This window comes from Thalassophryne amazonica, chromosome 21, assembly GCF_902500255.1.
Source record: "Thalassophryne amazonica chromosome 21, fThaAma1.1, whole genome shotgun sequence".
Lineage (NCBI taxonomy): Eukaryota > Metazoa > Chordata > Actinopteri > Batrachoidiformes > Batrachoididae > Thalassophryne > Thalassophryne amazonica.
This window is the reverse complement of record NC_047123.1, coordinates 26,110,944-26,133,331: the sequence shown is the minus strand read 5'-3', so window position 1 is coordinate 26,133,331 and position 22,388 is coordinate 26,110,944. Positions and strand designations below refer to the sequence as shown.

The 22,388-nt window shown below is 43.5% G+C and overlaps 1 protein-coding gene across 5 annotated transcripts in view; it reads left to right on the top strand.

Annotated features, from left to right (window-relative positions):
* itsn2a (intersectin 2a) overlaps positions 1-21,907 on the top strand; it is a 48,255-nt gene extending 26,348 nt beyond the window's left edge. For 4 of the 5 annotated variants that reach the window (XM_034162859.1, XM_034162855.1, XM_034162857.1 and 1 more), the window contains 30 exons: positions 29-135; positions 204-466; positions 545-694; positions 783-923; positions 1,019-1,106; positions 1,184-1,323; positions 3,615-3,695; positions 4,553-4,692; positions 4,811-5,165; positions 6,538-6,710; positions 6,933-6,993; positions 7,072-7,298; positions 7,381-7,421; positions 7,518-7,684; positions 8,316-8,349; positions 8,458-8,579; positions 8,974-9,070; positions 9,574-9,765; positions 9,922-9,972; positions 17,660-17,781; positions 18,681-18,787; positions 18,956-19,139; positions 19,222-19,320; positions 19,746-19,913; positions 19,996-20,208; positions 20,284-20,405; positions 20,480-20,562; positions 21,097-21,180; positions 21,260-21,433; positions 21,516-21,907. In XM_034162859.1, coding sequence (XP_034018750.1) covers positions 29-135; positions 204-466; positions 545-694; positions 783-923; positions 1,019-1,106; positions 1,184-1,323; positions 3,615-3,695; positions 4,553-4,692; positions 4,811-5,165; positions 6,538-6,710; positions 6,933-6,993; positions 7,072-7,298; positions 7,381-7,421; positions 7,518-7,684; positions 8,316-8,349; positions 8,458-8,579; positions 8,974-9,070; positions 9,574-9,765; positions 9,922-9,972; positions 17,660-17,781; positions 18,681-18,787; positions 18,956-19,139; positions 19,222-19,320; positions 19,746-19,913; positions 19,996-20,208; positions 20,284-20,405; positions 20,480-20,562; positions 21,097-21,180; positions 21,260-21,433; positions 21,516-21,667 — 4,138 coding nt within the window. In that variant the 3' untranslated portion in view covers positions 21,668-21,907. The remainder of the gene's footprint in view (positions 1-28; positions 136-203; positions 467-544; positions 695-782; positions 924-1,018; positions 1,107-1,183; positions 1,324-3,614; positions 3,696-4,552; positions 4,693-4,810; positions 5,166-6,537; positions 6,711-6,932; positions 6,994-7,071; positions 7,299-7,380; positions 7,422-7,517; positions 7,685-8,315; positions 8,350-8,457; positions 8,580-8,973; positions 9,071-9,573; positions 9,766-9,921; positions 9,973-17,659; positions 17,782-18,680; positions 18,788-18,955; positions 19,140-19,221; positions 19,321-19,745; positions 19,914-19,995; positions 20,209-20,283; positions 20,406-20,479; positions 20,563-21,096; positions 21,181-21,259; positions 21,434-21,515) is intronic. The other variant, XM_034162858.1, reaches the window with a different exon arrangement.
* The last annotated feature ends 481 nt before the right edge of the window (positions 21,908-22,388 follow it).

The window sequence follows — 22,388 nt, the reverse complement described above, 5'->3', positions numbered from 1 at the left end:
ACTACAGACACTTGCTACCTTGTTTCAGGGGAGGAATCAAGTCCAGTGAGCTTGTTAATGGAACAGGACCCTACATAACCCCATGTTTGATTGACACAATAGAGGCAGAACCTCCACAAAAGACAAAGAGCAATGGTAGGACGTGTTGCTGTTTTAATTATGGCTTCATTTTCCGCTGTGTCACGACTCTTCTCATATTTTAGTGTCCTTTGAGGACAAGCTGAAGGAAAACTTTGTCCGAGGCAGCGCCGAGCTGGAGAAACGCAGGCTGGCTCTGGAGGAAGAGCAGAGAAAGGAGAGGGAGCGAAGAGAAAGAGAGGAGCGTGAGGCCCAGGAACGTCGGGAGAGGGAGGCTCGAGAGCAGGAGAACCGAAGGAGGCTGGAGGAGGAGAGACAGATAGAAAGGCAGAGAGAGATGGACAGACAGAGAGAGGAGGAGAGGCTGAGAGAACTGGAGAGGAAGGAGGTGTGTGGGAGAAGTGAATTGAACGGTAGCGAGCTACCTGATTGGCATATTTGGTGACTGTGTCTCATCACGTTTTAGGCAGCTAAACAGGAGCTGGAGCGCCAACGGAGGGAGGAGTGGGAGCGAGGAAAGAAAGAGGAGTTTAACCACAGGAAAGAAGGGGAGCTGGAAGAGATCTGTCGACTGAGGGCTAAAAAGAAGAGTCTGGAGTTGGAGCTGGAGGCAGTGGTGAGTCTGCATTCACACCAGTAACTTTATGATCCCGATGAAGGCATGACAGCCAACAGGTTCAATCATCACTCGCCGCCTCACCCAGGGCAACAAGCACAAGCAGATCTCAGACTGCCTCCGTGAAGCCCAGAGTAAGAGGAAGATTCAGAAGGCAGAGGTGGACCTCATCAATCAGAAGAGAGATGCACGCATCACTGAGATCAACGCGCTACAGCTTCAGTTTGAGGTGGAAGCGATACTCTCCGTCGGACACATTCACACTTCAGTACTTGGTGATTGTGTGTTGCGTTTTGTCACCCTCCTCTGTGTGTGTTTCTGCAGGACTGGCAGAGGAAGCTTTCACAGCTGGTTCCAGAACAGCAGAGGCTGACTGAGAGGCTGCGGAACGTCAGCCTGAGCAAAATGCCTTGTGGGTAACAAATACCTCAGATACACTCTGCATACGCTTTGGTTTTCGGTTTGTGATCTTTGACCTTTGCTTCATAGCGGTGACTGTGGCATCTCTTGCTGGGAGTGTGAAGGAAAAAGGCGTGAACTGCCGGCGTTTGAAGGATCAGCTCGATGCCCTGGAAAGGGAAACGACCGATAAACTCGCACAGATGGAGCAGTACAACAAGGAGCTGAAGGTCAGGCGTCACCACGGCCAATAATGAACCACACACACACAAGATTCAGGCTTAAGGGACATGTTGCACAGAAATCATCACAACTTAGATATAGGCTGTTAGTGACCATCTGATGATACACCCGGATTACTTTTGTGCACTTCTGTGACTGGCCAAAAAGTATACGGCATTCATAACAAATGGGTATGGAGACTGCGGAAAATGGAGTATTTGATGCTCAAAGCGCTTTACAATTATGCCTCACATTCACCCCGATGTCAGGGTGCTGCCATACAAGGTGCTCACTACACACCGGGAGCAATAGGGGATTAAAGACCTTGCCCAAGGGCCCTTAGTGATTTTCCAGTCAGGCGGGGATTTGAACCCAGGATCTTCTGGTCTCAAGCCCAACACCTTAACCACTGGATCATCACCTCCCCCTTCAACCCATCAAGATCCAAAATCTGACAGACTCTCTCAAAGTAAAGTAAAATGAACAAAATCTCACAGCTTCACTGAGAAGAACAAAATACAAAAGAAAAAAAACTGAACAGGGCAGTCACCCACTTGTAGAATGATTTCCCAGATTAAATTTGTAAAGACTACACCAGGGGTGGGCAATCATGTGCCATGAAGGGCCGAGATACTGCAAGTTTTCCTTGCTACCGTTCACCTCAGCAGGTGATTTCAATTACTATCAGGTGTTTATGTTCAGGGGAGAAGCTCATCAGCAACCCACCTGCTGAGGTGATTGGTTGCAAGGAAAACCTGCAGTGTCTCGGTCCTCGATGCCAACCCCTGGTCTACACCATCAAAGAAGTCGTCACATATGGATCACACACAATTGCCAGCCAGAGAATAAAGTCCAGCTCCATGCCATCAAAGAGGCCCCGGCTGGTACCGTCACACTCGGATGGCGCACAATCACCAGCTGAAGAACCATATCCAGGTCCACGCCATCCTCCTGTGGATAGATTTCCTCCACTGTTCTGCCCACTTTTGCGTGCGGGGGCTGACCGCGGCTGCCAGCATGAGTCGCTTTCCCCATTGTGGTCCTGATTTCAAAGAAGAAGAAAAAGGGTAGTCCCATCTGGTGTGGACAGGTGTGTCCAGCCCACTGACCATGAGACATGGCTGCTGGGCTCTGTCAGCCACTTCCAAAAGTGGCTCTCTCTCCGATCATCTCCACTATTTTGGCATGCGCCCACAGCAGCTCTGCCATCAGCTACTCACAAACTTCTCTCACGATTCTCACACATTAGATAGAAAGTTCATTATCTCCTGAGAATAACGTATTCTGACTTTTTCCAATGTAAGAAATACATCTGCATGTTCAGGCAGCCTGTAAAAACAGTGTTGTGGGGACGTTCCACCTGCGTGTTCACAACGGCATGAAATGAATGCTCAGATGCTTCGTTATTGGACGTTTGTTTCGCAGCATTCATGTCACGCTGTCTGTCGGCCTTCGGGATGTTTCTGTGTTTAAAATGTACATCTTATGCTGTAAAATGTGGAGTAAAAATGGAAATGCACCTACTGACTTGCTGTGTGAGAGGGATAATTAGCAATAAAATATATCAGCAACCACTAATTATTACTGCATGTGTGTGGATAGACTTCCAATCATGAATTCTTTGACGTTGTGTTGCTAACTGGGATGTTAGACAATGTGTGGCATTTCCTTTAAGCTGCTCTTAAGAAGTTTATTGAACGTCTCAAACCAAAGCAGTCCAGGATCATGGGGGGGGTGGGGGTCTAACGGCTCAAGTCTTTACTCCTCATCACCTCACTTTTAAAGTTATTTCACCAAGAAGTGAATTGGCCTAAAGGTGGATTTTCAGAAATGCATCGTCATGAAAGCAGCAGCCAAAATTACAGACCAGCTCCAGGTTTCTATTTACTTTTGTTCTTTACTTTAAAATCAAAATGATTTTACACTGTGAAATCTTGTTCAACTGGTTATGGGCACTGTAGAATTTCACCCTCAGGTAAAACAAACTGTGTAGCCTTGCCGCTACTGCAAATATACAGACACATGCACACATTCAGTATGAGTCTGAAGGCTGATGTAATTAGTGTGTCATTAATTAATTAAAAACCTTCATTTACATTTAGCTGTTTTCTTAACTACTTTTAAACCCTTTGTGTCCTCCTGCACACCACCCTGTGGACCTTTCTCGTACTCCTCCACCCTTCTTTTCACTGCCTTCTCTTTCTGCTTTCTGTCGTTATTCTCTTTATGACTCACCTGTCTCTTTCTCCTCCCGAGCACCGTCTCACCCTTTCGTCATGATTCTGTTTCTCTCTCCTAGCTTGGGGATATGGATGACTGTGTCCTGCGGGGCCTTCTGTCTCTGCTGGGCTGCCTCAGCCAGCTCTTCCTTCTAATCAAGGTTATCCTTTTTCTGACGGACTCTCTGTGTGCTTCAGCACCTCTTCTGTTTCCCATCTTGGCTCTTCTTTTTCTTCCCATGCATCACAATTTTGCATCATCATCACATTTTCATCCTGAGGATCTGAGGTTTGCTCTCATTTGTATCATTATTAAGTGGTTTGTTTGTGTGTGTGTGTTCTGTTTCGGTGGGATTTGCTAAAGCTGGTGTTTTCTGTGAGTAAAGGGAATGCAGCTTGAAAAACAAACACACAGAATGCTTACCTTGCACATTTTGATATGCATCTGCTGACGTAAAAGCACAAGGGAATTTTGCTCACTATTGCAACTTTGGAATTATTTTTGCACGTGTGAATTAGATGCTTTTTAAAAACAAAAACATGACAAGTATGTTTGAAATGGAATTCTTTTTGTGCAGTGCATTTGTTTTAGTAAATATCAGCGTGGTTGATGTTCTAGCTTAAAGCTACAGTGTGTGTGTTGATGCGGTAGCTCAGAAGCGACATACTTGAGCTGCTGTTCGCATTTTGCCAGACGACTAGCGGTGGCAGGTGGAAGAATTAGTGGTTGCTCCCCTACACGTTGTCTCCTGGTTGCTAGCGCAGGCTAACAAGTTTGACAATTGTCATTTTTGTGAAAAGGAGGACTAAACATCTTGCTCATCACAAGAGAAGGCAAAGGAAGCAAAAAGTGACCGGCGATGGCATAATGCAATCTGCGACCTCACCACTAGATGGCATTCAAAGCTACACACTGTTGCTTTAAAGCTACCATCCATTTCAATTATGTGAAATCTTCTGGTTTGTGGAGCTCAGTGAAGCTGGAGTCTTGATTTCTCGTCTGTGCTGACTGCATCAGGAGCTGAGAGAAAAACAGGTGAAGCAGCAGACTGTCCTGGATAACCTGTACAGAGTCAAAGAGGAGAAACTGAGGGAGCTGCACATCTGCAGGGAGGAGGAGAGAGAAAGGAAGAGGAGGGAGGAAGAGGAGGCAACCAGGTGAGTGTGAGAGACTCCAGAAATATGGACCACTAGACTTATAGAGCCATTCATTCCCAGTAATTTTATAATTCTGAACTGTATCCTCTTTGGCCCATTTCACAATTTCTTTTTACAGACAGGCAAAGTTAGAGCAAGAACGGCTGGAACAAGAGAAGAAGAAAAAGGAGGAGGAGGATGCTCGTCAGAGGAGGCTCCTGGAGGAACAACGGCTCAAACAGAGAGAGGAGGAGGAACGGGAGGCACAAGCACGTCTCAGAGCAGCTCAAGAAAAAGCTCAGGAAGAGGAGAGGAGAAGACAGGAGGAGGAAAAGAAGAAGAGGGAGGAGGAAGAAGAAGAGGAGAGGAGAAGGAAAGAAGAGCAAGAGCGAGCAGCTCAGCCCTCGCCCAGTCTGGCCACCTACAGAGCTCTGTACTCCTTCGTGGCTCGTAACGCTGATGAGCTGAGCGTGGACGCAGACTGTCTGATAGAGGTACCAGACGCAATCTGACGTCTGCCCGTGTTAAACAGTATAATCTGGGCCAGATTATTCATCTGGACCTGGGCCATGTTTCCATGAGTGTTGAATAATCAAGCTGCCTTGACCTTACACAAGTGAGGGTTTGCCTTTTTGTTTACGAAGAAAGAAGTCTCCTTAGTTAATTTTGCATGTCCATAGATCTGAAAATAGATTTGCATGACTTTCACTTTGCTTATACATTTTTCTTTGCGTCTGTGTGTTTGCATAAAGTTCAGTTTGACTGAGCTGAAGCCTCAGCAGCACTGTTCTACTGCAGCTTTATGAATTCACACTAATAAACTCCTGCTGTTTAAGTGTGCATTGTTGCAACCGCTATTGCAATAACTGTCTTCATTGTAGTAATTATGACAGTTGTTGTCTTAAATGCGCCGTGAACTCAGCCACTGTTGTTGTAATTATTAGGAAAGTGATTGACTCAAATTTATATAAATACTCTTGTATTCATGGAAGAAGTGATGGTGACATTACAAGCATTTATAACCATAGTAGTTCAGTCAGCTTTGCAAATGCATCTGCTGCTGTTTTTATCGTATAATTTGTCTGTTGTCCCGCTCCGCCCAGGTCTGTCGGCCAATTTCCACCTGGTATGTGGGCGATGGTCAGTCGCAGAATTGCAAAAGTCAAAGTTCTTGATGCTTCTGTCCAACAAATTTAGTACATGTGTGGATGTAGGTTCTGAAATTTGCCAGAAATCTGTTACTTGGGTCAAAGGTCAATAGGATGTGGGTTCTGGAATTGCCCAGCAATGTCAAATTTGTGAGATGTCAGTTGTTGGGGCCGGGGTCACGTCTGCTTGTTTGTTGATCTACTCGAAAGGTCGTTTTCTGATTTCTACCAAACTCAGTATGTCAATGAAGGTTGACCCTGAAATTATCCATAAAATATTAATTTGGTAAAGATCAAAAAATTTGATTTTCAACCCAATTTTGACCAAATGTGGCACATATTTTGGACATTTGGTGGAAGGACATCGGAGTCAAATGTCAGATTGCCAAGGCCCTGACTGCCTTCATGCCCATGTGCACGATTATAGAGTTAGAACGGTAGTGACAGTTATTGCAGTTGTGTTTGCAACAGCACAGCCAAATAGTGAGATGTTAACAGCCACCTGCTGGCCAAACAGGATAGAGTATTTTCAGCAGCTGTGGGGTTCTCACAAAGCCGTCATCTACGCTTTAATCTGCACTTTTTATCCTCCAATAATTCCAATAGTGTGATCAGTGCATACACTAACTAAATCGTAAAAGCATGTTAATGGTATAAGTTTCTCATCACGCCGTTTTGTCTCTTTGGGTCGGACTAAACACCGTCTTCCATGATGCAGGTGGATGAGCAGACGGTGGGTGAGCCCGGCTGGCTGTACGGGCATTATTGCAGAAAAAGGGGCTGGTTTCCCAAGAGTTACGCAGAGAAATGCTCTACCACTTCACCCGCTGCGGACACTGCAGCTTCTTCTCCAGGACACCTCAGCAGTCCACCACAGCCTCTTACCACACTGTGAGTAAGAGGACAACCAGGATGGATTCTGGAGTCATCTCAGACATTATTCTAATTTAGTTTTCCTGCAGGGAGATTTTTAACACTGTGGGAGCACCTGTTCGTTTGTAACGGGGGGAACAGATGGTGTCATTTATGTTGTAGTAATGTAATTTTTTTAAAATGCTGTTCTTCCTTTTGCAGTTCATTTACGCATTTATTTTTTCATGCCATTTTACCCAGAGTCCAAGACGGGGATATAACGAACGATTGTGCTGTTCCTGAACATTCCGATTCTTCACAGGTAATGACGGAAGCGCTTGATAATCTGGTTAGACATGATTAATCACTTGTGATTGATTGCTGCTTTTCCATTCCTCAGTCCTCAGCTCCTTTACTCGCTCGCGCCGTCTCCTCGTGGTCGCCCACCTCGGACACCCGCCTTAACCAGTCTGCGGGCGACGACGTCACAGCGCTGCTGAGCTTCTCCCAGGGTGACATCATCAGCGTGCTGCAGCAGAAAGAAGACTGGTGGTTGGGGCAGCTCAACTCGACGCAAGGATGGTTCCCCAAAAGCTACGTCACTCTGGAGGCGGGCGGCGGGGCGCAGTAAGAGGACGCACGCAAAAACATCTCACCAAGGTTAAAGTGAAACTGCTCACGAGGGCTAACTTTGTTCTTTTTGTTCTAGTGTTGACGCGTATGATGCATCAGACGCCGCTCAGCTGGAGGGTAAAAAGAACATTAGTATTCATACGTTTTAGTAAAATCCAGCTTCGTGTTCTGTTGTTTTAACGCCACGTGGTTTTGCTCTTTTATCCAAACCAGAGTACGTGGCCTTGTACACCTACGAGAGCCCGGAGGTCGGGGACCTGACGTTTGTTGAGGGGGATGTTGTTATGGTGACGGAGCGAGAAGGGGAATGGTGGCGAGGATGCATCGGAGACCAGACGGGAGTTTTCCCTTCAAACTACGTCCGACCCGTTGATCCAGAGGTCAGAAAAGTCATGTTAATAATTAAAATATTACTTTTAATTATCAGCAGAACTATTTATGATTGTGTTTCTTCTTTTTAAATGTTGTAAACTATAAGCAAATCTTTAGCGTGACTCAAAAACATGAAAATTATAATCAAATCTGAATGATGTGGAGGAAACTGCATTAGCTTCAAATGGAATTTACATCTGTGTAATAGTTTTTAATCAAAATTTCTTTGCACAGGTTAGAATTCTGAATTGTTGCCATTTATATTGTGGTTTAATAATCCTGTCTTGACCATATTCCTTCTGGAGTCAAGCTTTCCTTTTCAATTAATTGAAAATGTTCAAATAAATAATGACGTCTGCAACAGATGCATTCCTTTAATTTATCCATTTATTACCTGCATCAGGAAAGTATTTATTAATTTCAGTATGATTCCACAAAAACTAACTGGAATAGAACTAATTATGTGAGTAAAGAGGTGATGATAAAATTCTGAACCATGTTAAAAGGTATTCAAGCAGTTTTTCACAGAACTTGATTAAAGGTTTGACATTTTTGTGCTCCAGTGAGTGTTTTTGTCTTTGTTATAGGGGTGTGAGCTAATGAATGTGCTTCTAGTTATTTGTGTATTTATTTATTTAGGCAGCAAGGACTGGAGGGTCTTCTAAGAAGCCTGGTAAGGATGTGTATATAGACACACACACACACACACCTGTGATGTTCTGTTTGCCTCATGACATTTACCTGATCTAAAGTCATGTGTGGGTGTGTGTTTGGTCAACAGAGATCGCTCAGGTGGTCACCGCCACCATTGCTCCAACTGTGCATCAGCTGCCTGTGTTGCCCGGGCAACTCATTGTGGTCCTGGCCAAGAACTCCACCAGCTGGTGGCTCGGGGAACTGCAGGTGTGTTTGCAAGCATAAACGAATAAACTCATTACAAATTTTAAGGAGACATCCACTTTAAAAGAGACTTAAAATGTGCTGGTAAAGTCTTGCTTGTGTCTCTGCGTTGGTTTAGTGACTACTTGCTGAGGTTGCAGCTCTAATAACAGGCGTGTAGAGCTGAAGGTTCTCAGGCTGCAGGTCTGATTTGTGCACCGTAATGAGACGGAAGCTGGCTGCAGAAATGTAGCCTGTTCAGATCACGCAGATAACATCATTTAGAACACGATTACTCCAGTTTTAGTTGATAAATTCTGTGCAAAGTGGTGAATTTGACCTGTGATTTGATTTTTCTTTTTTTTCTTTTTTTTTGGAACAAAATCAGACACTGTTTTGTTCTCACCCCCACATCCAGGCCCGAGGTAAGAAGCGACAAAGAGGCTGGTTTCATTCCTGTCACGTCAAACTTTTGGGTCCTTCCAGCACTAAGTCATCCCCGTCTCCTCTGCCAGGTGATCTCTCTCACACACACACACACACACAAACACACTGTTTATGGAGAGCATGAGAACAGTTACCTGACATGGCTACTGTAGTACATGTTGTTGCTTTTTCTCTAATTCAGTGGCCTGATGTGAAGTGAAACTATGAAGTGAGATGTTGGGAATCCGTCATTCATGGATCTGTTTAAATAAACAGATTGATTGCTTTAGTTACACATAAATTTCACAATATTGTGAAATTTATGTGTAACTAAAGCAATCAAAGCTCATGTCTCCTCTGATCAAAACATGCATTTTGACTTTATGACTTCTTAGGAGTCCAGACACTTAAAATAGATTTACATGTTGAAACTTGATTTTCTCTTTCTAGACAAAATACTGGTAGCGTATTGTTTCAAATATGTGTTTTGTTTGTCTTATAATTAGGCTCTTATTATATCTGCCAAACTATGGTATTCACGTTTTTAAATTTGCTACATGTGGAACCAATGGACGTGCTCTAATCCCCTCAGTGTGCCAAGTTATTGCGATGTACGACTACACGGCAGCCAATCAGGATGAGTTAAGCTTCTCCAAAGGTCAGCTGATCAATGTTCTGGACAAGACCAACCCTGATTGGTGGAAAGGAGAGGCCAATGGCGTCACAGGCCTGCTGCCCACCAACTACATCAAGATGACCACAGAATCCGACCCCAGCCGCCAATGTGAGTAAACGTAGCAGCTGATGAGGGGAAGAATATTTTTATTCAGTCAGAATGTTTGATAGAGAAATCAATGACTCACACGTGGTAAAGAAACACACACACAAACACTGGCTGCAAGTATTTACTGCAAACATCTCATTGGTTGATTCACTCCAGGTACAGCAGATTCCTCACTCATGCCAGAACGTGGAGAGACTGTAAGAGATGGTAAAAGTTAATTCTTGTCAGTCACTGAGGAATCATTGGTGGTTTTAATCTAACGGGACTTTAAAGGCTCAATCTCCTTTAGAATAATTTGGTGTGTTAATGAAGTGTACACAGCTCCTTACATGTGATGGTGGCAGTTTGTTTTTTACTTTTTGGATTTCCTTAACAGATTTGGTATTCCTGGCTGTTTTTTTTTTTATATATATATAACTGTTTCACAGTACTTGCACTCATTTTATTCTAAATGTATTTGTGTGACGTGTCAAGGTGAATGGAGTCCTCAGATTTATTGTCGACCGGGTGTTCCTGAGCTTTGGTACCCTGTAAAATACAAGATAATGCCAAAAACGTCTGGGAAATCTCAAAATTAAAATGGAATACCAAGATAAACTGATTCAAAATTTAGGTAATTTGATGCCCCAGATCAATAGAATAAGCACGTTTAGGTGTGTTTTAATATAATTGCCACCTGCAGAACATGTCTGGGATTGTTGTGGGAAATAGTCTTATCATCATGGTGGCTGCGGTATTGTATCACTTCCTGTTCCGGAGCACAGCGGTGTTTTGCTGTATCTGTTAGCTGTTTAATCTGCGCAGTTAGATTGATCTAGATAACTAGATAACGATTTGTTTCACAGTGTAATCTTCACATGCCTTAACTAAAGCACTCCCTCTGCTGAATCACCTCTAAATTATTTACATTATTCACTTTGTGTGTTTTTAGGAATCCGCTAGCTTAACGCAGCTACTAGCTCTTAGCCGGTTTAGCATGGTGGCTTCTCCTGTCTCTCCCGCAGTTTTCTGCTCTGGGTGTGAAATGTTTAGTTATTCCTCGGCCTCCTTTAGCAGTAATGGTACTTGTAATAAGTGTAGCTTATTCATAGCTTTGGAGGCCAGGCTGGGCGAATTGGAGACTCGGCTCCACACTGTGGAAAATTCTACAGCTAGCCAGGCCCCTGTAGTTGGTGCGGACCAAGGTAGCTTAGCCGCCGTTAGTTCCCTTCCAGCAGGCCGACTGGGTGACTGTGAGGAGGAAGCGTAGCCCTAAACAGAAGCCCCGTGTACACCGCCAACCCGTTCACATTTCTAACCATTTTTCCCCACTTGGCGACACACCCACCGAGGATCAAACTCTGGTTATTGGCAACTCTGTTTTGAGAAATGTGAAGTTAGCGACACCAGCAACCATAGTCAGTTGTCTTCCGGGGACCAGAGCAGGCGACATTGAAGGAAATTTGAAACTGCTGGCTAAGGCTAAGCGTAAATTTGGTAAGATTGTAATTCACGTCGGCAGTAATGACACCCGGTTATGCCAATCTGAGGTCACTAAAATTAACATTGAATCGGTGTGTAACTTTGCAAAAACAATGTCGGACTCTGTAGTTTTCTCTGGGCCCCTCCCCAATCGGACCGGGAGTGACATGTTTAGCCGCATGTTCTCCTTGAATTGCTGGCTGTCTAAGTGGTGTCCAAAAAATGAGGTGGGCTTCATAGATAATTGGCAAAGCTTCTGGGGAAAACCTGGTCTTGTTAGGAGAGACGGCATCAATCCCACTTTGGATGAAGCAGCTCTCATTTCTAGAAATCTGGCCAATTTTCTTAAATCCTCCAAACCGTGACTATCCAGGTTTGGGACCAGGAAGCAGAGTTGTAGTCTTACACACCTCTCTGCAGCGTCTCTCCCCCTGCCATCCCCTCATTACCCCATCCCTGTAGAGACGGTGCCTGCTACCAGACCACCAATAACCAGCAAAAATCTATTTAAGCATAAAAATTCAAAAAGAAAAAATAATATAGCACCTTCAACTGCACCACAGACTAAAACAGTTAAATGTGGTCTATTAAACATTAGGTCTCTCTTCTAAGTCCCTGTTAGTAAATGATATAATAATTGATCAACATATTGATTTATTCTGCCTTACAGAAACCTGGTTACAGCAGGATGAATATGTTAGTTTAAATGAGTCAACACCCCCGAGTCACACTAACTGCCAGAACGCTCGTAGCACGGGCCGAGGCGGAGGATTAGCAGCAATCTTCCATTCCAGCTTATTAATTAATCAAAAACCCAGACAGAGCTTTAATTCATTTGAAAGCTTGACTCTTAGTCTTGTCCATCCAAATTGGAAGTCCCAAAAACCAGTTTTATTTGTTATTATCTATCGTCCACCTGGTCGTTACTGTGAGTTTCTCTGTGAATTTTCAGACCTTTTGTCTGACTTAGTGCTTAGCTCAGATAAGATAATTATAGTGGGCGATTTTAACATCCACACAGATGCTGAGAATGACAGCCTCAACACTGCATTTAATCTATTATTAGACTCAATTGGCTTTGCTCAAAATGTAAATGAGTCCACCCACCACTTTAATCATATCTTAGATCTTGTTCTGACTTATGGTATGGAAATTGAAGACTTAACAGTATTCCCTGAAAACTCCCTTCTGTCTGATCATTTCTTAATAACATTTACATTTACTCTGATGGACTACCCAGCAGTGGGGAATAAGTTTCATTACACTAGAAGTCTTTCAGAAAGCACTGTAACTAGGTTTAAGGATATGATTCCTTCTTTATGTTCTCTAATGCCATATACCAACACAGTGCAGAGTAGCTACCTAAACTCTGTAAGATAGAGTATCTCGTCAATAGTTTTACATCCTCATTGAAGACAACTTTGGATGCTGTAGCTCCTCTGAAAAATGGTAAATGGACTGCATATATATAGCACTTTTCCATCTGCATCAGATGCTCAAAGTGCTTTACAATTATGCTTCACATTCACCCCGATGTCAGGGTGCTGCCATACAAGGCGCTCACTACACACCGGGAGCAATAGGGGATTAAAGGCCTTGCCCAAGGGCCCTTAGTGATTTTCCAGTCAGGTGGGGATTTGAACCCATGATCTTCTGGACTCAAGCCCAACATCTTAACCACTAGACCATCACCTCCCCTAAGAGAGCTTTAAATCAGAAGTGCCTGACTCCGTGGTATAACTCACAAACTCGCAGCTTAAAGCAGATAACCCATAAGTTGGAGAGGAAATGGCGTCTCACTAATTTAGAAGATCTTCACTTAGCCTGGAAAAAGAGTCTGTTGCTCTATAAAAAAAGCCCTCCGTAAAGCTAGGACATCTTACTACTCATCACTAATTGAAGAAAATAAGAACAACCCCAGGTTTCTTTTCAGCACTGTAGCCAGGCTGACAAAGAGTCAGAGCTCTATTGAGCCGAGTATTCCTTTAACTTTAACTAGTAATGACTTCATTACTTTTTTTGCTAATAAAATTTTAACTATTAGAGAAAAAATGACTCATAACCATCCCAAAGACGTATTGTTATCTTTGGCTGCTTTCAGTGAAGCCGGTATTTGGTTAGACTCTTTCTCTCCGATTGTTCTGTCTGAGTTATTTTCATTAGTTACTTCCTCCAAACCATCAACATGTCTATTAGACCCCATTCCTACCAGGCTGCTCAAGGAAGCCCTACCATTAATTAATGCTTCGATCTTAAATATGATCAATCTATCTTTATTAGTTGGCTATGTACCACAGGCTTTTAAGGTGGCAGTAATTAAACCATTACTTAAAAAGCCATCACTTGACCCAGCTATCTTAGCTAATTATAGGCCAATCTCCAACCTTCCTTTTCTCTCAAAAATTCTTGAAAGGGTAGTTGTAAAACAGCTAACTGATCATCTGCAGAGGAATGGTCTATTTGAAGAGTTTCAGTCAGGTTTTAGAATTCATCATAGTACAGAAACAGCATTAGTGAAGGTTACAAATGATCTTCTTATGGCCTCAGACAGTGGACTCATCTCTGTGCTTGTTCTGTTAGACCTCAGTGCTGCTTTTGATACTGTTGACCATAAAATTTTATTACAGAGATTAGAGCATGCCATAGGTATTAAAGGCATTGCGCTGCGGTGGTTTAAATCATATTTATCTAATAGATTACAATTTGTTCATGTAAATGGGGAATCTTCTTCACAGACTAAGGTTAATTATGGAGTTCCACAAGGTTCTGTGCTAGGACCAATTTTATTCACTTTATACATGTTTCCCTTAGGCAGTATTATTAGACGGCATTGCTTAAATTTTCGTTGTTACGCAGGTGATACCCAGCTTTATCTATCCATGAAGCCAGAGGACACAACCAATTAGCTAAACTGCAGGATTGTCTTACAGACAAAGACATGGATGACCTCTAATTTCCTGCTTTTAAACTCAGATAAAACTGAAGTTATTGTACTTGGCCCCACAAATCTTAGAAACATGGTGTCTAACCAGATCCTTACTCTGGATGGCATTACCCTGACCTCTAGTAATACTGTGAGAAATCTTGGGGTCATTTTTGATCAGGATATGTCATTCAATGCGCATATTAAACAAATATGTAGGACTGCTTTTTTGCATTTGCGCAATATCTCTAAAATTAGAAAGGTCTTGTCTCAGAGTGATGCTGAAAAACTAATTCATGCATTTATTTCCTCTAGGCTGGACTATTGTAATTCATTATTATCAGGTTGTCCTAAAAGTTCCCTGAAAAGCCTTCGGTTAATTCAAAATGCTGCAGCTAGAGTACTGACAGGGACTAGAAGGAGAGAGCATATCTCACCCATATTGGCCTCTCTTCATTGGCTTCCTGTTAAATCTAGAATAGAATTTAAAATTCTTCTTCTTACTTATAAGGTTTTGAATAATCAGGTCCCATCTTATCTTAGGGACCTCATAGTACCATATCACCCCAATAGAGCGCTTCGCTCTCAGACTGCAGGCTTACTTGTAGTTCCTAGGGTTTTAAAGAGTAGAATGGGAGGCAGAGCCTTCAGCTTTCAGGCTCCTCTCCTGTGGAACCAGCTCCCAATTCAGATCAGGGAGACAGACACCCTCTCTACTTTTAAGATTAGGCTTAAAACTTTCCTTTTTGCTAAAGCTTATAGTTAGGGCTGGATCAGGTGACCCTGAACCATCTCTTAGTTATGCTGCTATAGACGCAGACTGCTGGGGGGTTCCCATGATGCACTGAGTGTTTCTTTCTCTTTTTGCTCTGTATGTACCACTCTGCATTTAGTCATTAGTGATTGATCTCTGCTCCCCTCCACAGCATGTCTTTTTCCTGGTTCTCTCCCTCAGCCCCAACCAGTCCCAGCAGAAGACTGCCCCTCCCTGAGCCTGGTTCTGCTGGAGGTTTATTCCTGTTAAAAGGGAGTTTTTCCTTCCCACTGTAGCCAAGTGCTTGCTCACAGGGGGTCGTTTTGACCGTTGGGGTTTTTCCGTAATTATTGTATGGCTTTGCCTTACAATATAAAGCGCCTTGGGGCAACTGTTTGTTGTGATTTGGCGCTATATAAATAAAATTGATTTGATTTTGATCTTGCACATTATGGATATTATGAGCAGGTGTGGTTGAAGATATATCAGATCAGGTTAATTTATTCCAGTCATGTCAGAAACCATATGCACAAAACCTTATAAATGCAGCCACATCTACATATATTTAACACCAAAGAGATTTAAATATATCCATACATATATACATACTCATAAATTGTTTCCCATTTCTATTTTCATGTTTCCTTTTTTGTGAATATTTATAAAAAAAATAAAGGTAATCAATAGTAAATTAAATAAATATTTTCCTAATGTTTATACACTATCTATATACCCATATTCTGCACATATAATATACCTACACACACATGTGAATCCAGGTGTGTATGTTGCTTTGGTCTCTTTCATTTCTGAATCCTGTGTCTGGTGGCCAAAAAGACCATCACTGCTTAAAGACCTTCTAACCCCAAGACATCCTGACCTTCTTTTGATCCTTTTAAGTCAGTCAGGCATTTCAAACAAAATGGGTAAATGTCAAAAATAGCCAACTCCATCAATGATAGAGTTGATGATAAATTGCTGGAATCCTCTTGTTAATGACATCAAAATCCCTCTGACATTTACAGGAGCTTCAGATATCTTTAATGTGAGTAAAATGATTGATTGGGCCTTTAAACTCTCACTGCACCATCCACGACTTTCTGCAAGTGTTAGTTTCATTTTCACTTGGAAATTCATTCATGGGATCATCTGTGATGCAATAAGGGGGGAAAAAAATAAATGTGGTAGATTGGACGTGCAGTGTCGGCCTGATTCTGTGGATGAATGTGTTCCGACATGCGCCCCACACTTCAGAATAACCATCATGCTTCAGCTGATGTGATTAGTAACATTTACCTTATTAATGCACCTGCATTCCTATTAAATCTATGTTAATGTCTGCTGTCTCTCCATTTCACTCACCTCCCTTTCCCACTTCTCCACTTCATCTGTTTTTTCTTCTTTCCTCTGTAGGACAGTAATGCTGGCTTTCCTCTCTCCTCCTCTTCCTCCTCCTTCCTCACTCCTTGCGTGTGCCAGTCCGAGTTCAGACACCCGGCCGCCGGCAACAACAGCCTGTGCTTTCCACCACACTCGTCTTATTTTGCTTCTTCCCCTTATTTCTCCTCCTCTGTAATAATTTCTCTGCTCCATCTCCTTCCTGATTTTTTTTTCTTCTTCCTAATGTTTTGTTTAAAGCTACAGTGTGTACAATTTGCTGTCACCTAGGGGTGAAGTGGCAGATTGCATTATGCAGTCAGCGATCATGACCGTTCACGGTTTTGCTTCTTCGGCTACATGGATTCATGCTCGCTTGCCTTCTCTTGTGATAAACAATATGCATGATGAGCCGCCATTTTCACAAAAATGACGGTTAGCAAAGTTGCTAGCCTGCGCCAGCAACCAGCAGACTGTACAGGGGAGTGCAACCACTGATTCTTCAAAAAAAAACTACAAAAAGATGGTTATAAATGCCCTAAATCCTGCACACTGCAGCTTTAATAAAGAATTTGAGTGGGGGGGGGGCACACGAGTATTCAGAAGCTTTTGTCCTTCTGACATACGAGCGATGAATGAAAACACGGTTTATATGAGGTTGGTTACAGGATGGTTTTACATAAAACAACACCCACTAACAATTTGTTTTTTTTTTTTTTAATTAAGCAGTCAGTCTAAAAATATTGATCAGGATTGCTCGTTGTTGCGCTAACACCATCAAACTTGAACTGGACCAATGTGAACGTTCACTGTCGCTTAATCACTGGTAACCTCAGTCACCGTTTGCTAACTCGTTGCTTGGATTCAAACGTGATTTTTACTCGTCACCTCTGATGCTCTCTTACTTTTATTGATGTTTCCAAGCATTTTTTTAAGCTGAAGCTCATCCTGCACTAAACTGACATCAGCAAAAAGATTCCGAGACAACTTCTGCCAAATCCGAACCTCAAAAAGACTTGAACCACCAGCAGTCTTCCGCTGCTCTTTTCACTCGCACGCTGCTTCGCTCATTCTCACCTATGCAATCATTAGGAGGCGGCGCTCCGCCAGGAAAAGGTGCTTCATTTTAATTTTAAACCCACTGCTCTCAGCGACGGTGGCAACGTTAGCGATAGCATGCACTGCTTGGTAATGTTGCTCATGTTCCCATGCTGCAACTACAACGTGCCTCACTCTCTCGCCTGTGCATTAAGTGTAAATACAACCGTGTCAATAAAGCAAGATTTTAACATGAAGAGCGTGTGCGTCTTCCATGCACGTGATGGTGTGCTGATGTGGGTTTGTGCGTGCCTGGCTGCATGTGTGTGCACGCGCTGCAGGGTGTGCCGACCTGATGACGCTGGACACCATGCCCCCCCAGGAGAGGAAGAGACAGGGATACATCCACGAGCTCATCCAGACTGAGGAGACGTATGTGGAGGACCTGGAGCTGGTGATGGAGGTAAAGACGAACACCATCAGTGTGCGATTATGATTCAATCCGTCTTTAATATAGGAGACATGTCCATGAAAAGCCTTCACGTCGTCCTGCACAGTCCAACTAAAGGGGCCATCATAACGTTTATGTGTGTTAATACCTTGATTATGTATGTTAGCTGAGAATAACAATAAAAAAATCTACATTTGGATGACATGAATTCTCCCTGCTGGTGATTGTGTGAATGAATGCATGCTCATTACTTCATGCAGTCACCAACAGGGGGCATTTAATGGATGTAGGAAGTACAGTGCGTCCAGAAATTATTCAGTGCTTCACTTTTTCCCACATTTTATTCCAAAATGAAGTAAATTCATTTTTTCCCCCTCAAAATTCTGCTCACAACACCCCATAATGACAACATAAGATTTGGAATTTTATTAAAAATAAACTAATAAATCACGTGCATAAATGAAGCGATGTGAGTACTTTCCAGATGCTCTGTACATCACTCTGTGTGGTTGCATAATGTTGTGTAGTTTTCAGAATATTACTGTGGTTCATTGTCAAATAGCTCCTCATATCTTCTGCCACGTGGAACCACTGGATACCACACTTGGATTAACTTCACCTTTAACCTCCTGGGAACCATATGAGGACATCAAACCTGGACTGTCTGAGGCAGAACAGTCCGGAAGTTACGGGCACATGGCTAGTAGTGGTGCAAAACAGCCATAACAGTTTTCCCACAGCCAAAAGTGATATTTTGAAATCATCTATTGGCCTAAAGAACAGTGCAAAACACAAAGTTTTTGATTCATGGTGATTATAATACGGGGCGGGGGAGGGGGTTGAACGTCACTCTGTCAGTGTGACAGAAATGTAGTTTCAGTTCCTGTGATTATAATTTTTGTGTGTCTCAGGTCTTCTATAATCCCATGTCTGAATCAAATCGACTGACAAAAGATGAAATAGGAGTGATCTTTGTGAACTGGAGGGAGCTGATCATGTGCAACACCAAACTGCTGAAGTAGGTCTCTCACACACACACACACACACACACACTGTGATCTCTCTAACGGAGGAGTTATTTTCTTTTAATGTCTAAATAAAATGAATGCACATGATCTGGCTCTCGTTTATCCGAGTCATTTGCTGTGTATTTTTTTATGACGTCCTGATGATATCTGCTTGTCAGGGCCCTGCGTGTCCGTAAGAAGACTGGTGGAGAGAACATGCCGGTGCAGCTGATCGGGGATGTGTTGGCGTCGGAGTTGGCCCACATGCAGCCCTACATCCGCTTCTGCTCCTGCCAACTCAACGCCGCCGCCCTCCTGCAGAGCAAAACCATCAACCAGCCTGATTTTAAACATTTCCTGAAGGTACTGAGCGTGTTTTTTTTAAGGAGGTACATTTGTTCAGATTGTACGTACGTGAATCCATGTCTATTTTTCCGTGGAGCAGAAGATCGCCACAAACTATCGCTGTCGAGGAATGCCGCTGCCCAGCTTCCTGCTCAAGCCCATGCAGAGGATCACACGCTACCCGCTACTTATAAAGAGCGTAGGTCGAACGCACGCCTCACAAAATCATTCTTCTTCTCAGCACTCTGTCACCACATTAGTTATCTGCTCCAAAGGCCTCCCAGTGTTCCAGCTCCGCCCCTTTGTCTGGCTCCACCCCAGAACGTAATGTTACATGTGTTCTAGGTCTGACCACATTTTGTGCTAATTTGAACAGCTTTGAGGGACTGATAAGAAAATATTTGATCATGAAGCGTCAACCTACAGTGCTGCAAAATGGAGCCAGCGCATAAGTGCCAAACATGTAGTTCCTTGAATGGCCACTTGGGGTTGCCGCCAAAAAAGTGTCAGTCCTCATAGAACCCCATGTTAAAATCTCCAAACTGTTTAGCGTTCTCAGATAAATTTGTCATGACCTTGTGAGTGTTTTTAAAAACAGTGTTTGTCCATGCATCTGTTGGACAGATCCTGGACCACACCCCAGACGGTCACGCGGATCACGGGCCGCTGAGGGAAGCGCTGGAGCGAGCAGAGGAGTTGTGCTCGCAGGTGAACGAGGGGGTCAGGGAGAAGGAGAACTCGGACCGGCTGGAGTGGCTGCAGAACCACGTGCAGTGCGAGGGACATATAGAGGTTCAAACACCACGTGGGTTGTGTAGTCGTGGTACATAACCGGGTCAAGTATTTACTTGAAGCAACTGTTTTTTTTCCCCAGCATTTGGTCTTTAACTCTCTGACGAACTGCCTCGGGCCTCGCAAGTTCCTGCACAGCGGCCGGTTGTACAAAACCAAAAGCAGCAGAGAGCTCTGGGTTTTTCTCTTCAACGACTTCCTCCTGTTCACACACAGCGCCAAACCCTTCTCCTCATCCGGACCCGACAAGCTGTTCAGCCCCAAAACCAACATCCAGCTAAAGATGTACAAAACGGTAAGTGTCAGTTCGTGAGGCTGCACCAGCTTAACGCTCTCCGATAGTAACAGAAGGTCCACGTTTGTTCCGCAGCCGCTCTTCCTCAACGAGGTTTTGGTGAAGATGCCACCCGACCCCTCCAGCGACGAACCTCTTTTCCACATCTCGCACATCGATCGCGTCTATACCCTGAAAGCGGAGATGCTGAACGAGAGGTAGCCAAACGTCTGTGCACGGTGATGTCACGTTCATGCCGTATGAAGCCTTCATGTGTTCACTGTGTTGATAGGACAGCGTGGGTCCAGAAGATTAAAGCGGCGTCAGAGTACTTCATCGAGACGGAAAAGAAAAAGCGAGAGAAGGCCTACCAGGGTGAGCCGTGCTAAAAACTCTGACTCGTAACAAGATGATTTTCAGAATTATTATCCGAATATTTAAAGCGGCAGTGTGCAGGATTTAGCAGAAAATATGAAATTGATGTTTTCTTCAATTTCGTTCGAGCCCTTCATGTCTCCACAGGAGCGAGGGACTCCTCATGGAGTTCTGCCGTGTTGATACAGTAGCCCAAAAGGGACATACTTACTGAATGTTTTGCATCTTGCAGTGAAGACGAATTAGTGGTTAACAAATTTGAGAATCCTCATTTTTGTGAAACTTGCTGATCGGTTGTAACAACAGGAGGCAAAGAAATTAGTCATTGTTGCTAAAGAAGCAAAAATCTGAAGGGGAAACAATCTTGTGACTGGCTACTGCTTAATGCAACATCACCACTAGATGGCACTAAATCATACACACTGTAGCTTTAATCCTTGAGGTTTATGAGTGTCCTTATTGACATTTGATCCACTCCAACACCAATTTGTTTGCAAAGCGTTGTGTCAAAGTCTGGGTTTTGTGGTTTGACAGCGCGTTCTCTGAAGATGAGCGGAATCGGCCGATTGCTGGTGACCGTCACTGAAGCTCAGGAGCTAAAGGCCTGTAAACCCAACGGTGAGCTCTTAGTGCCGTACGGTTGTGAGAAACCGGTGAGTTGTATTACTGCAGAACCTGTACGTGCTTCTGGCTGCAGGTAAGAGTAATCCATACTGCGAGCTGACGATGGGAGCGCAGTGCTACACCTCCAGGCCGATAAGCGACACCCTGAACCCCAAGTGGAACTTTAACTGCCAGTTCTTTGTCAAGGATCTGTACCAGGATGTCCTGTGCATTACTGTGTTTGAGAAAGACCAGTTCTCTCCAGATGGTGAGAGGCTCAAACACACACTCACATCCATTACTATTATTATTGTATGGTTATGTATCGTATGTTTTTTTTTTTTTTCCAGATTTCCTGGGTCGGACAGAAGTTCCCGTTGCAACCATAAAGAAAGAGATGGAGAGCAAAGGTGCTGCAAACCGTCGCCTGCTGCTCCACGAAGTTCCTACAGGAGAAGTGTGGGTGAAGCTGGACCTGCAGCTTTATGAAACGGCCAAATGAGTGAGAGTCCTCAGACCAGCCCAATAACCTGTGCAATTCTTATTTTTTTTTTTTTATTTATTATTATTGCTGGGTTGTTCACGCTTGCTAAAGTGGATCCAGGTGACCTTCATGCTGATCCTTTGCCCTCTTGAACCTCTAAGGTCAAACATGTCATTTTAAGTCAACTGGGCTTGTGTTTAATAAGTCAATCATGATGTTTGTTATCAAATTTACATTAAAAAATGACTTTTTCCTTTTCTCACTGGTGAGTTTTTGTGACTGACATCTCCACCTCCTTTACATGTTAAATGCAGCAGCCAAGAAGATCATGTGTTCTTTTCGCTCTCTGCACAGTAAACATTTAGAGAAGCTTCCATAAAACTGCACACAGGATTTGGATCACATTCATGCACAAAGCAGAAAAAGTGGACTTTTTCGTCAGAGAAAATGGCACAAATCACTCTGCTAATCCTCTTCCCGTGTAGTTTATCATGCAGTACCTGCACTTGCCCTGAAGATGGTGTCCCAGTGCCAGTCCCTCATCAATTATGTTCACATGGGCTGCAATAATCTGACTGCTGACGTTCTTCCACATGACAATATTTAGATTGTGTATAAATTGTTTTATTTCCACTCATTTGCGTTTACTTTGATTAATGACTTTTGGCCACCTTTCCAGAGGTGGGACCAGCTGTCTGCCTGGGTGGTTGCCATCCAGAATCCAAGCCACTTCCTTCTA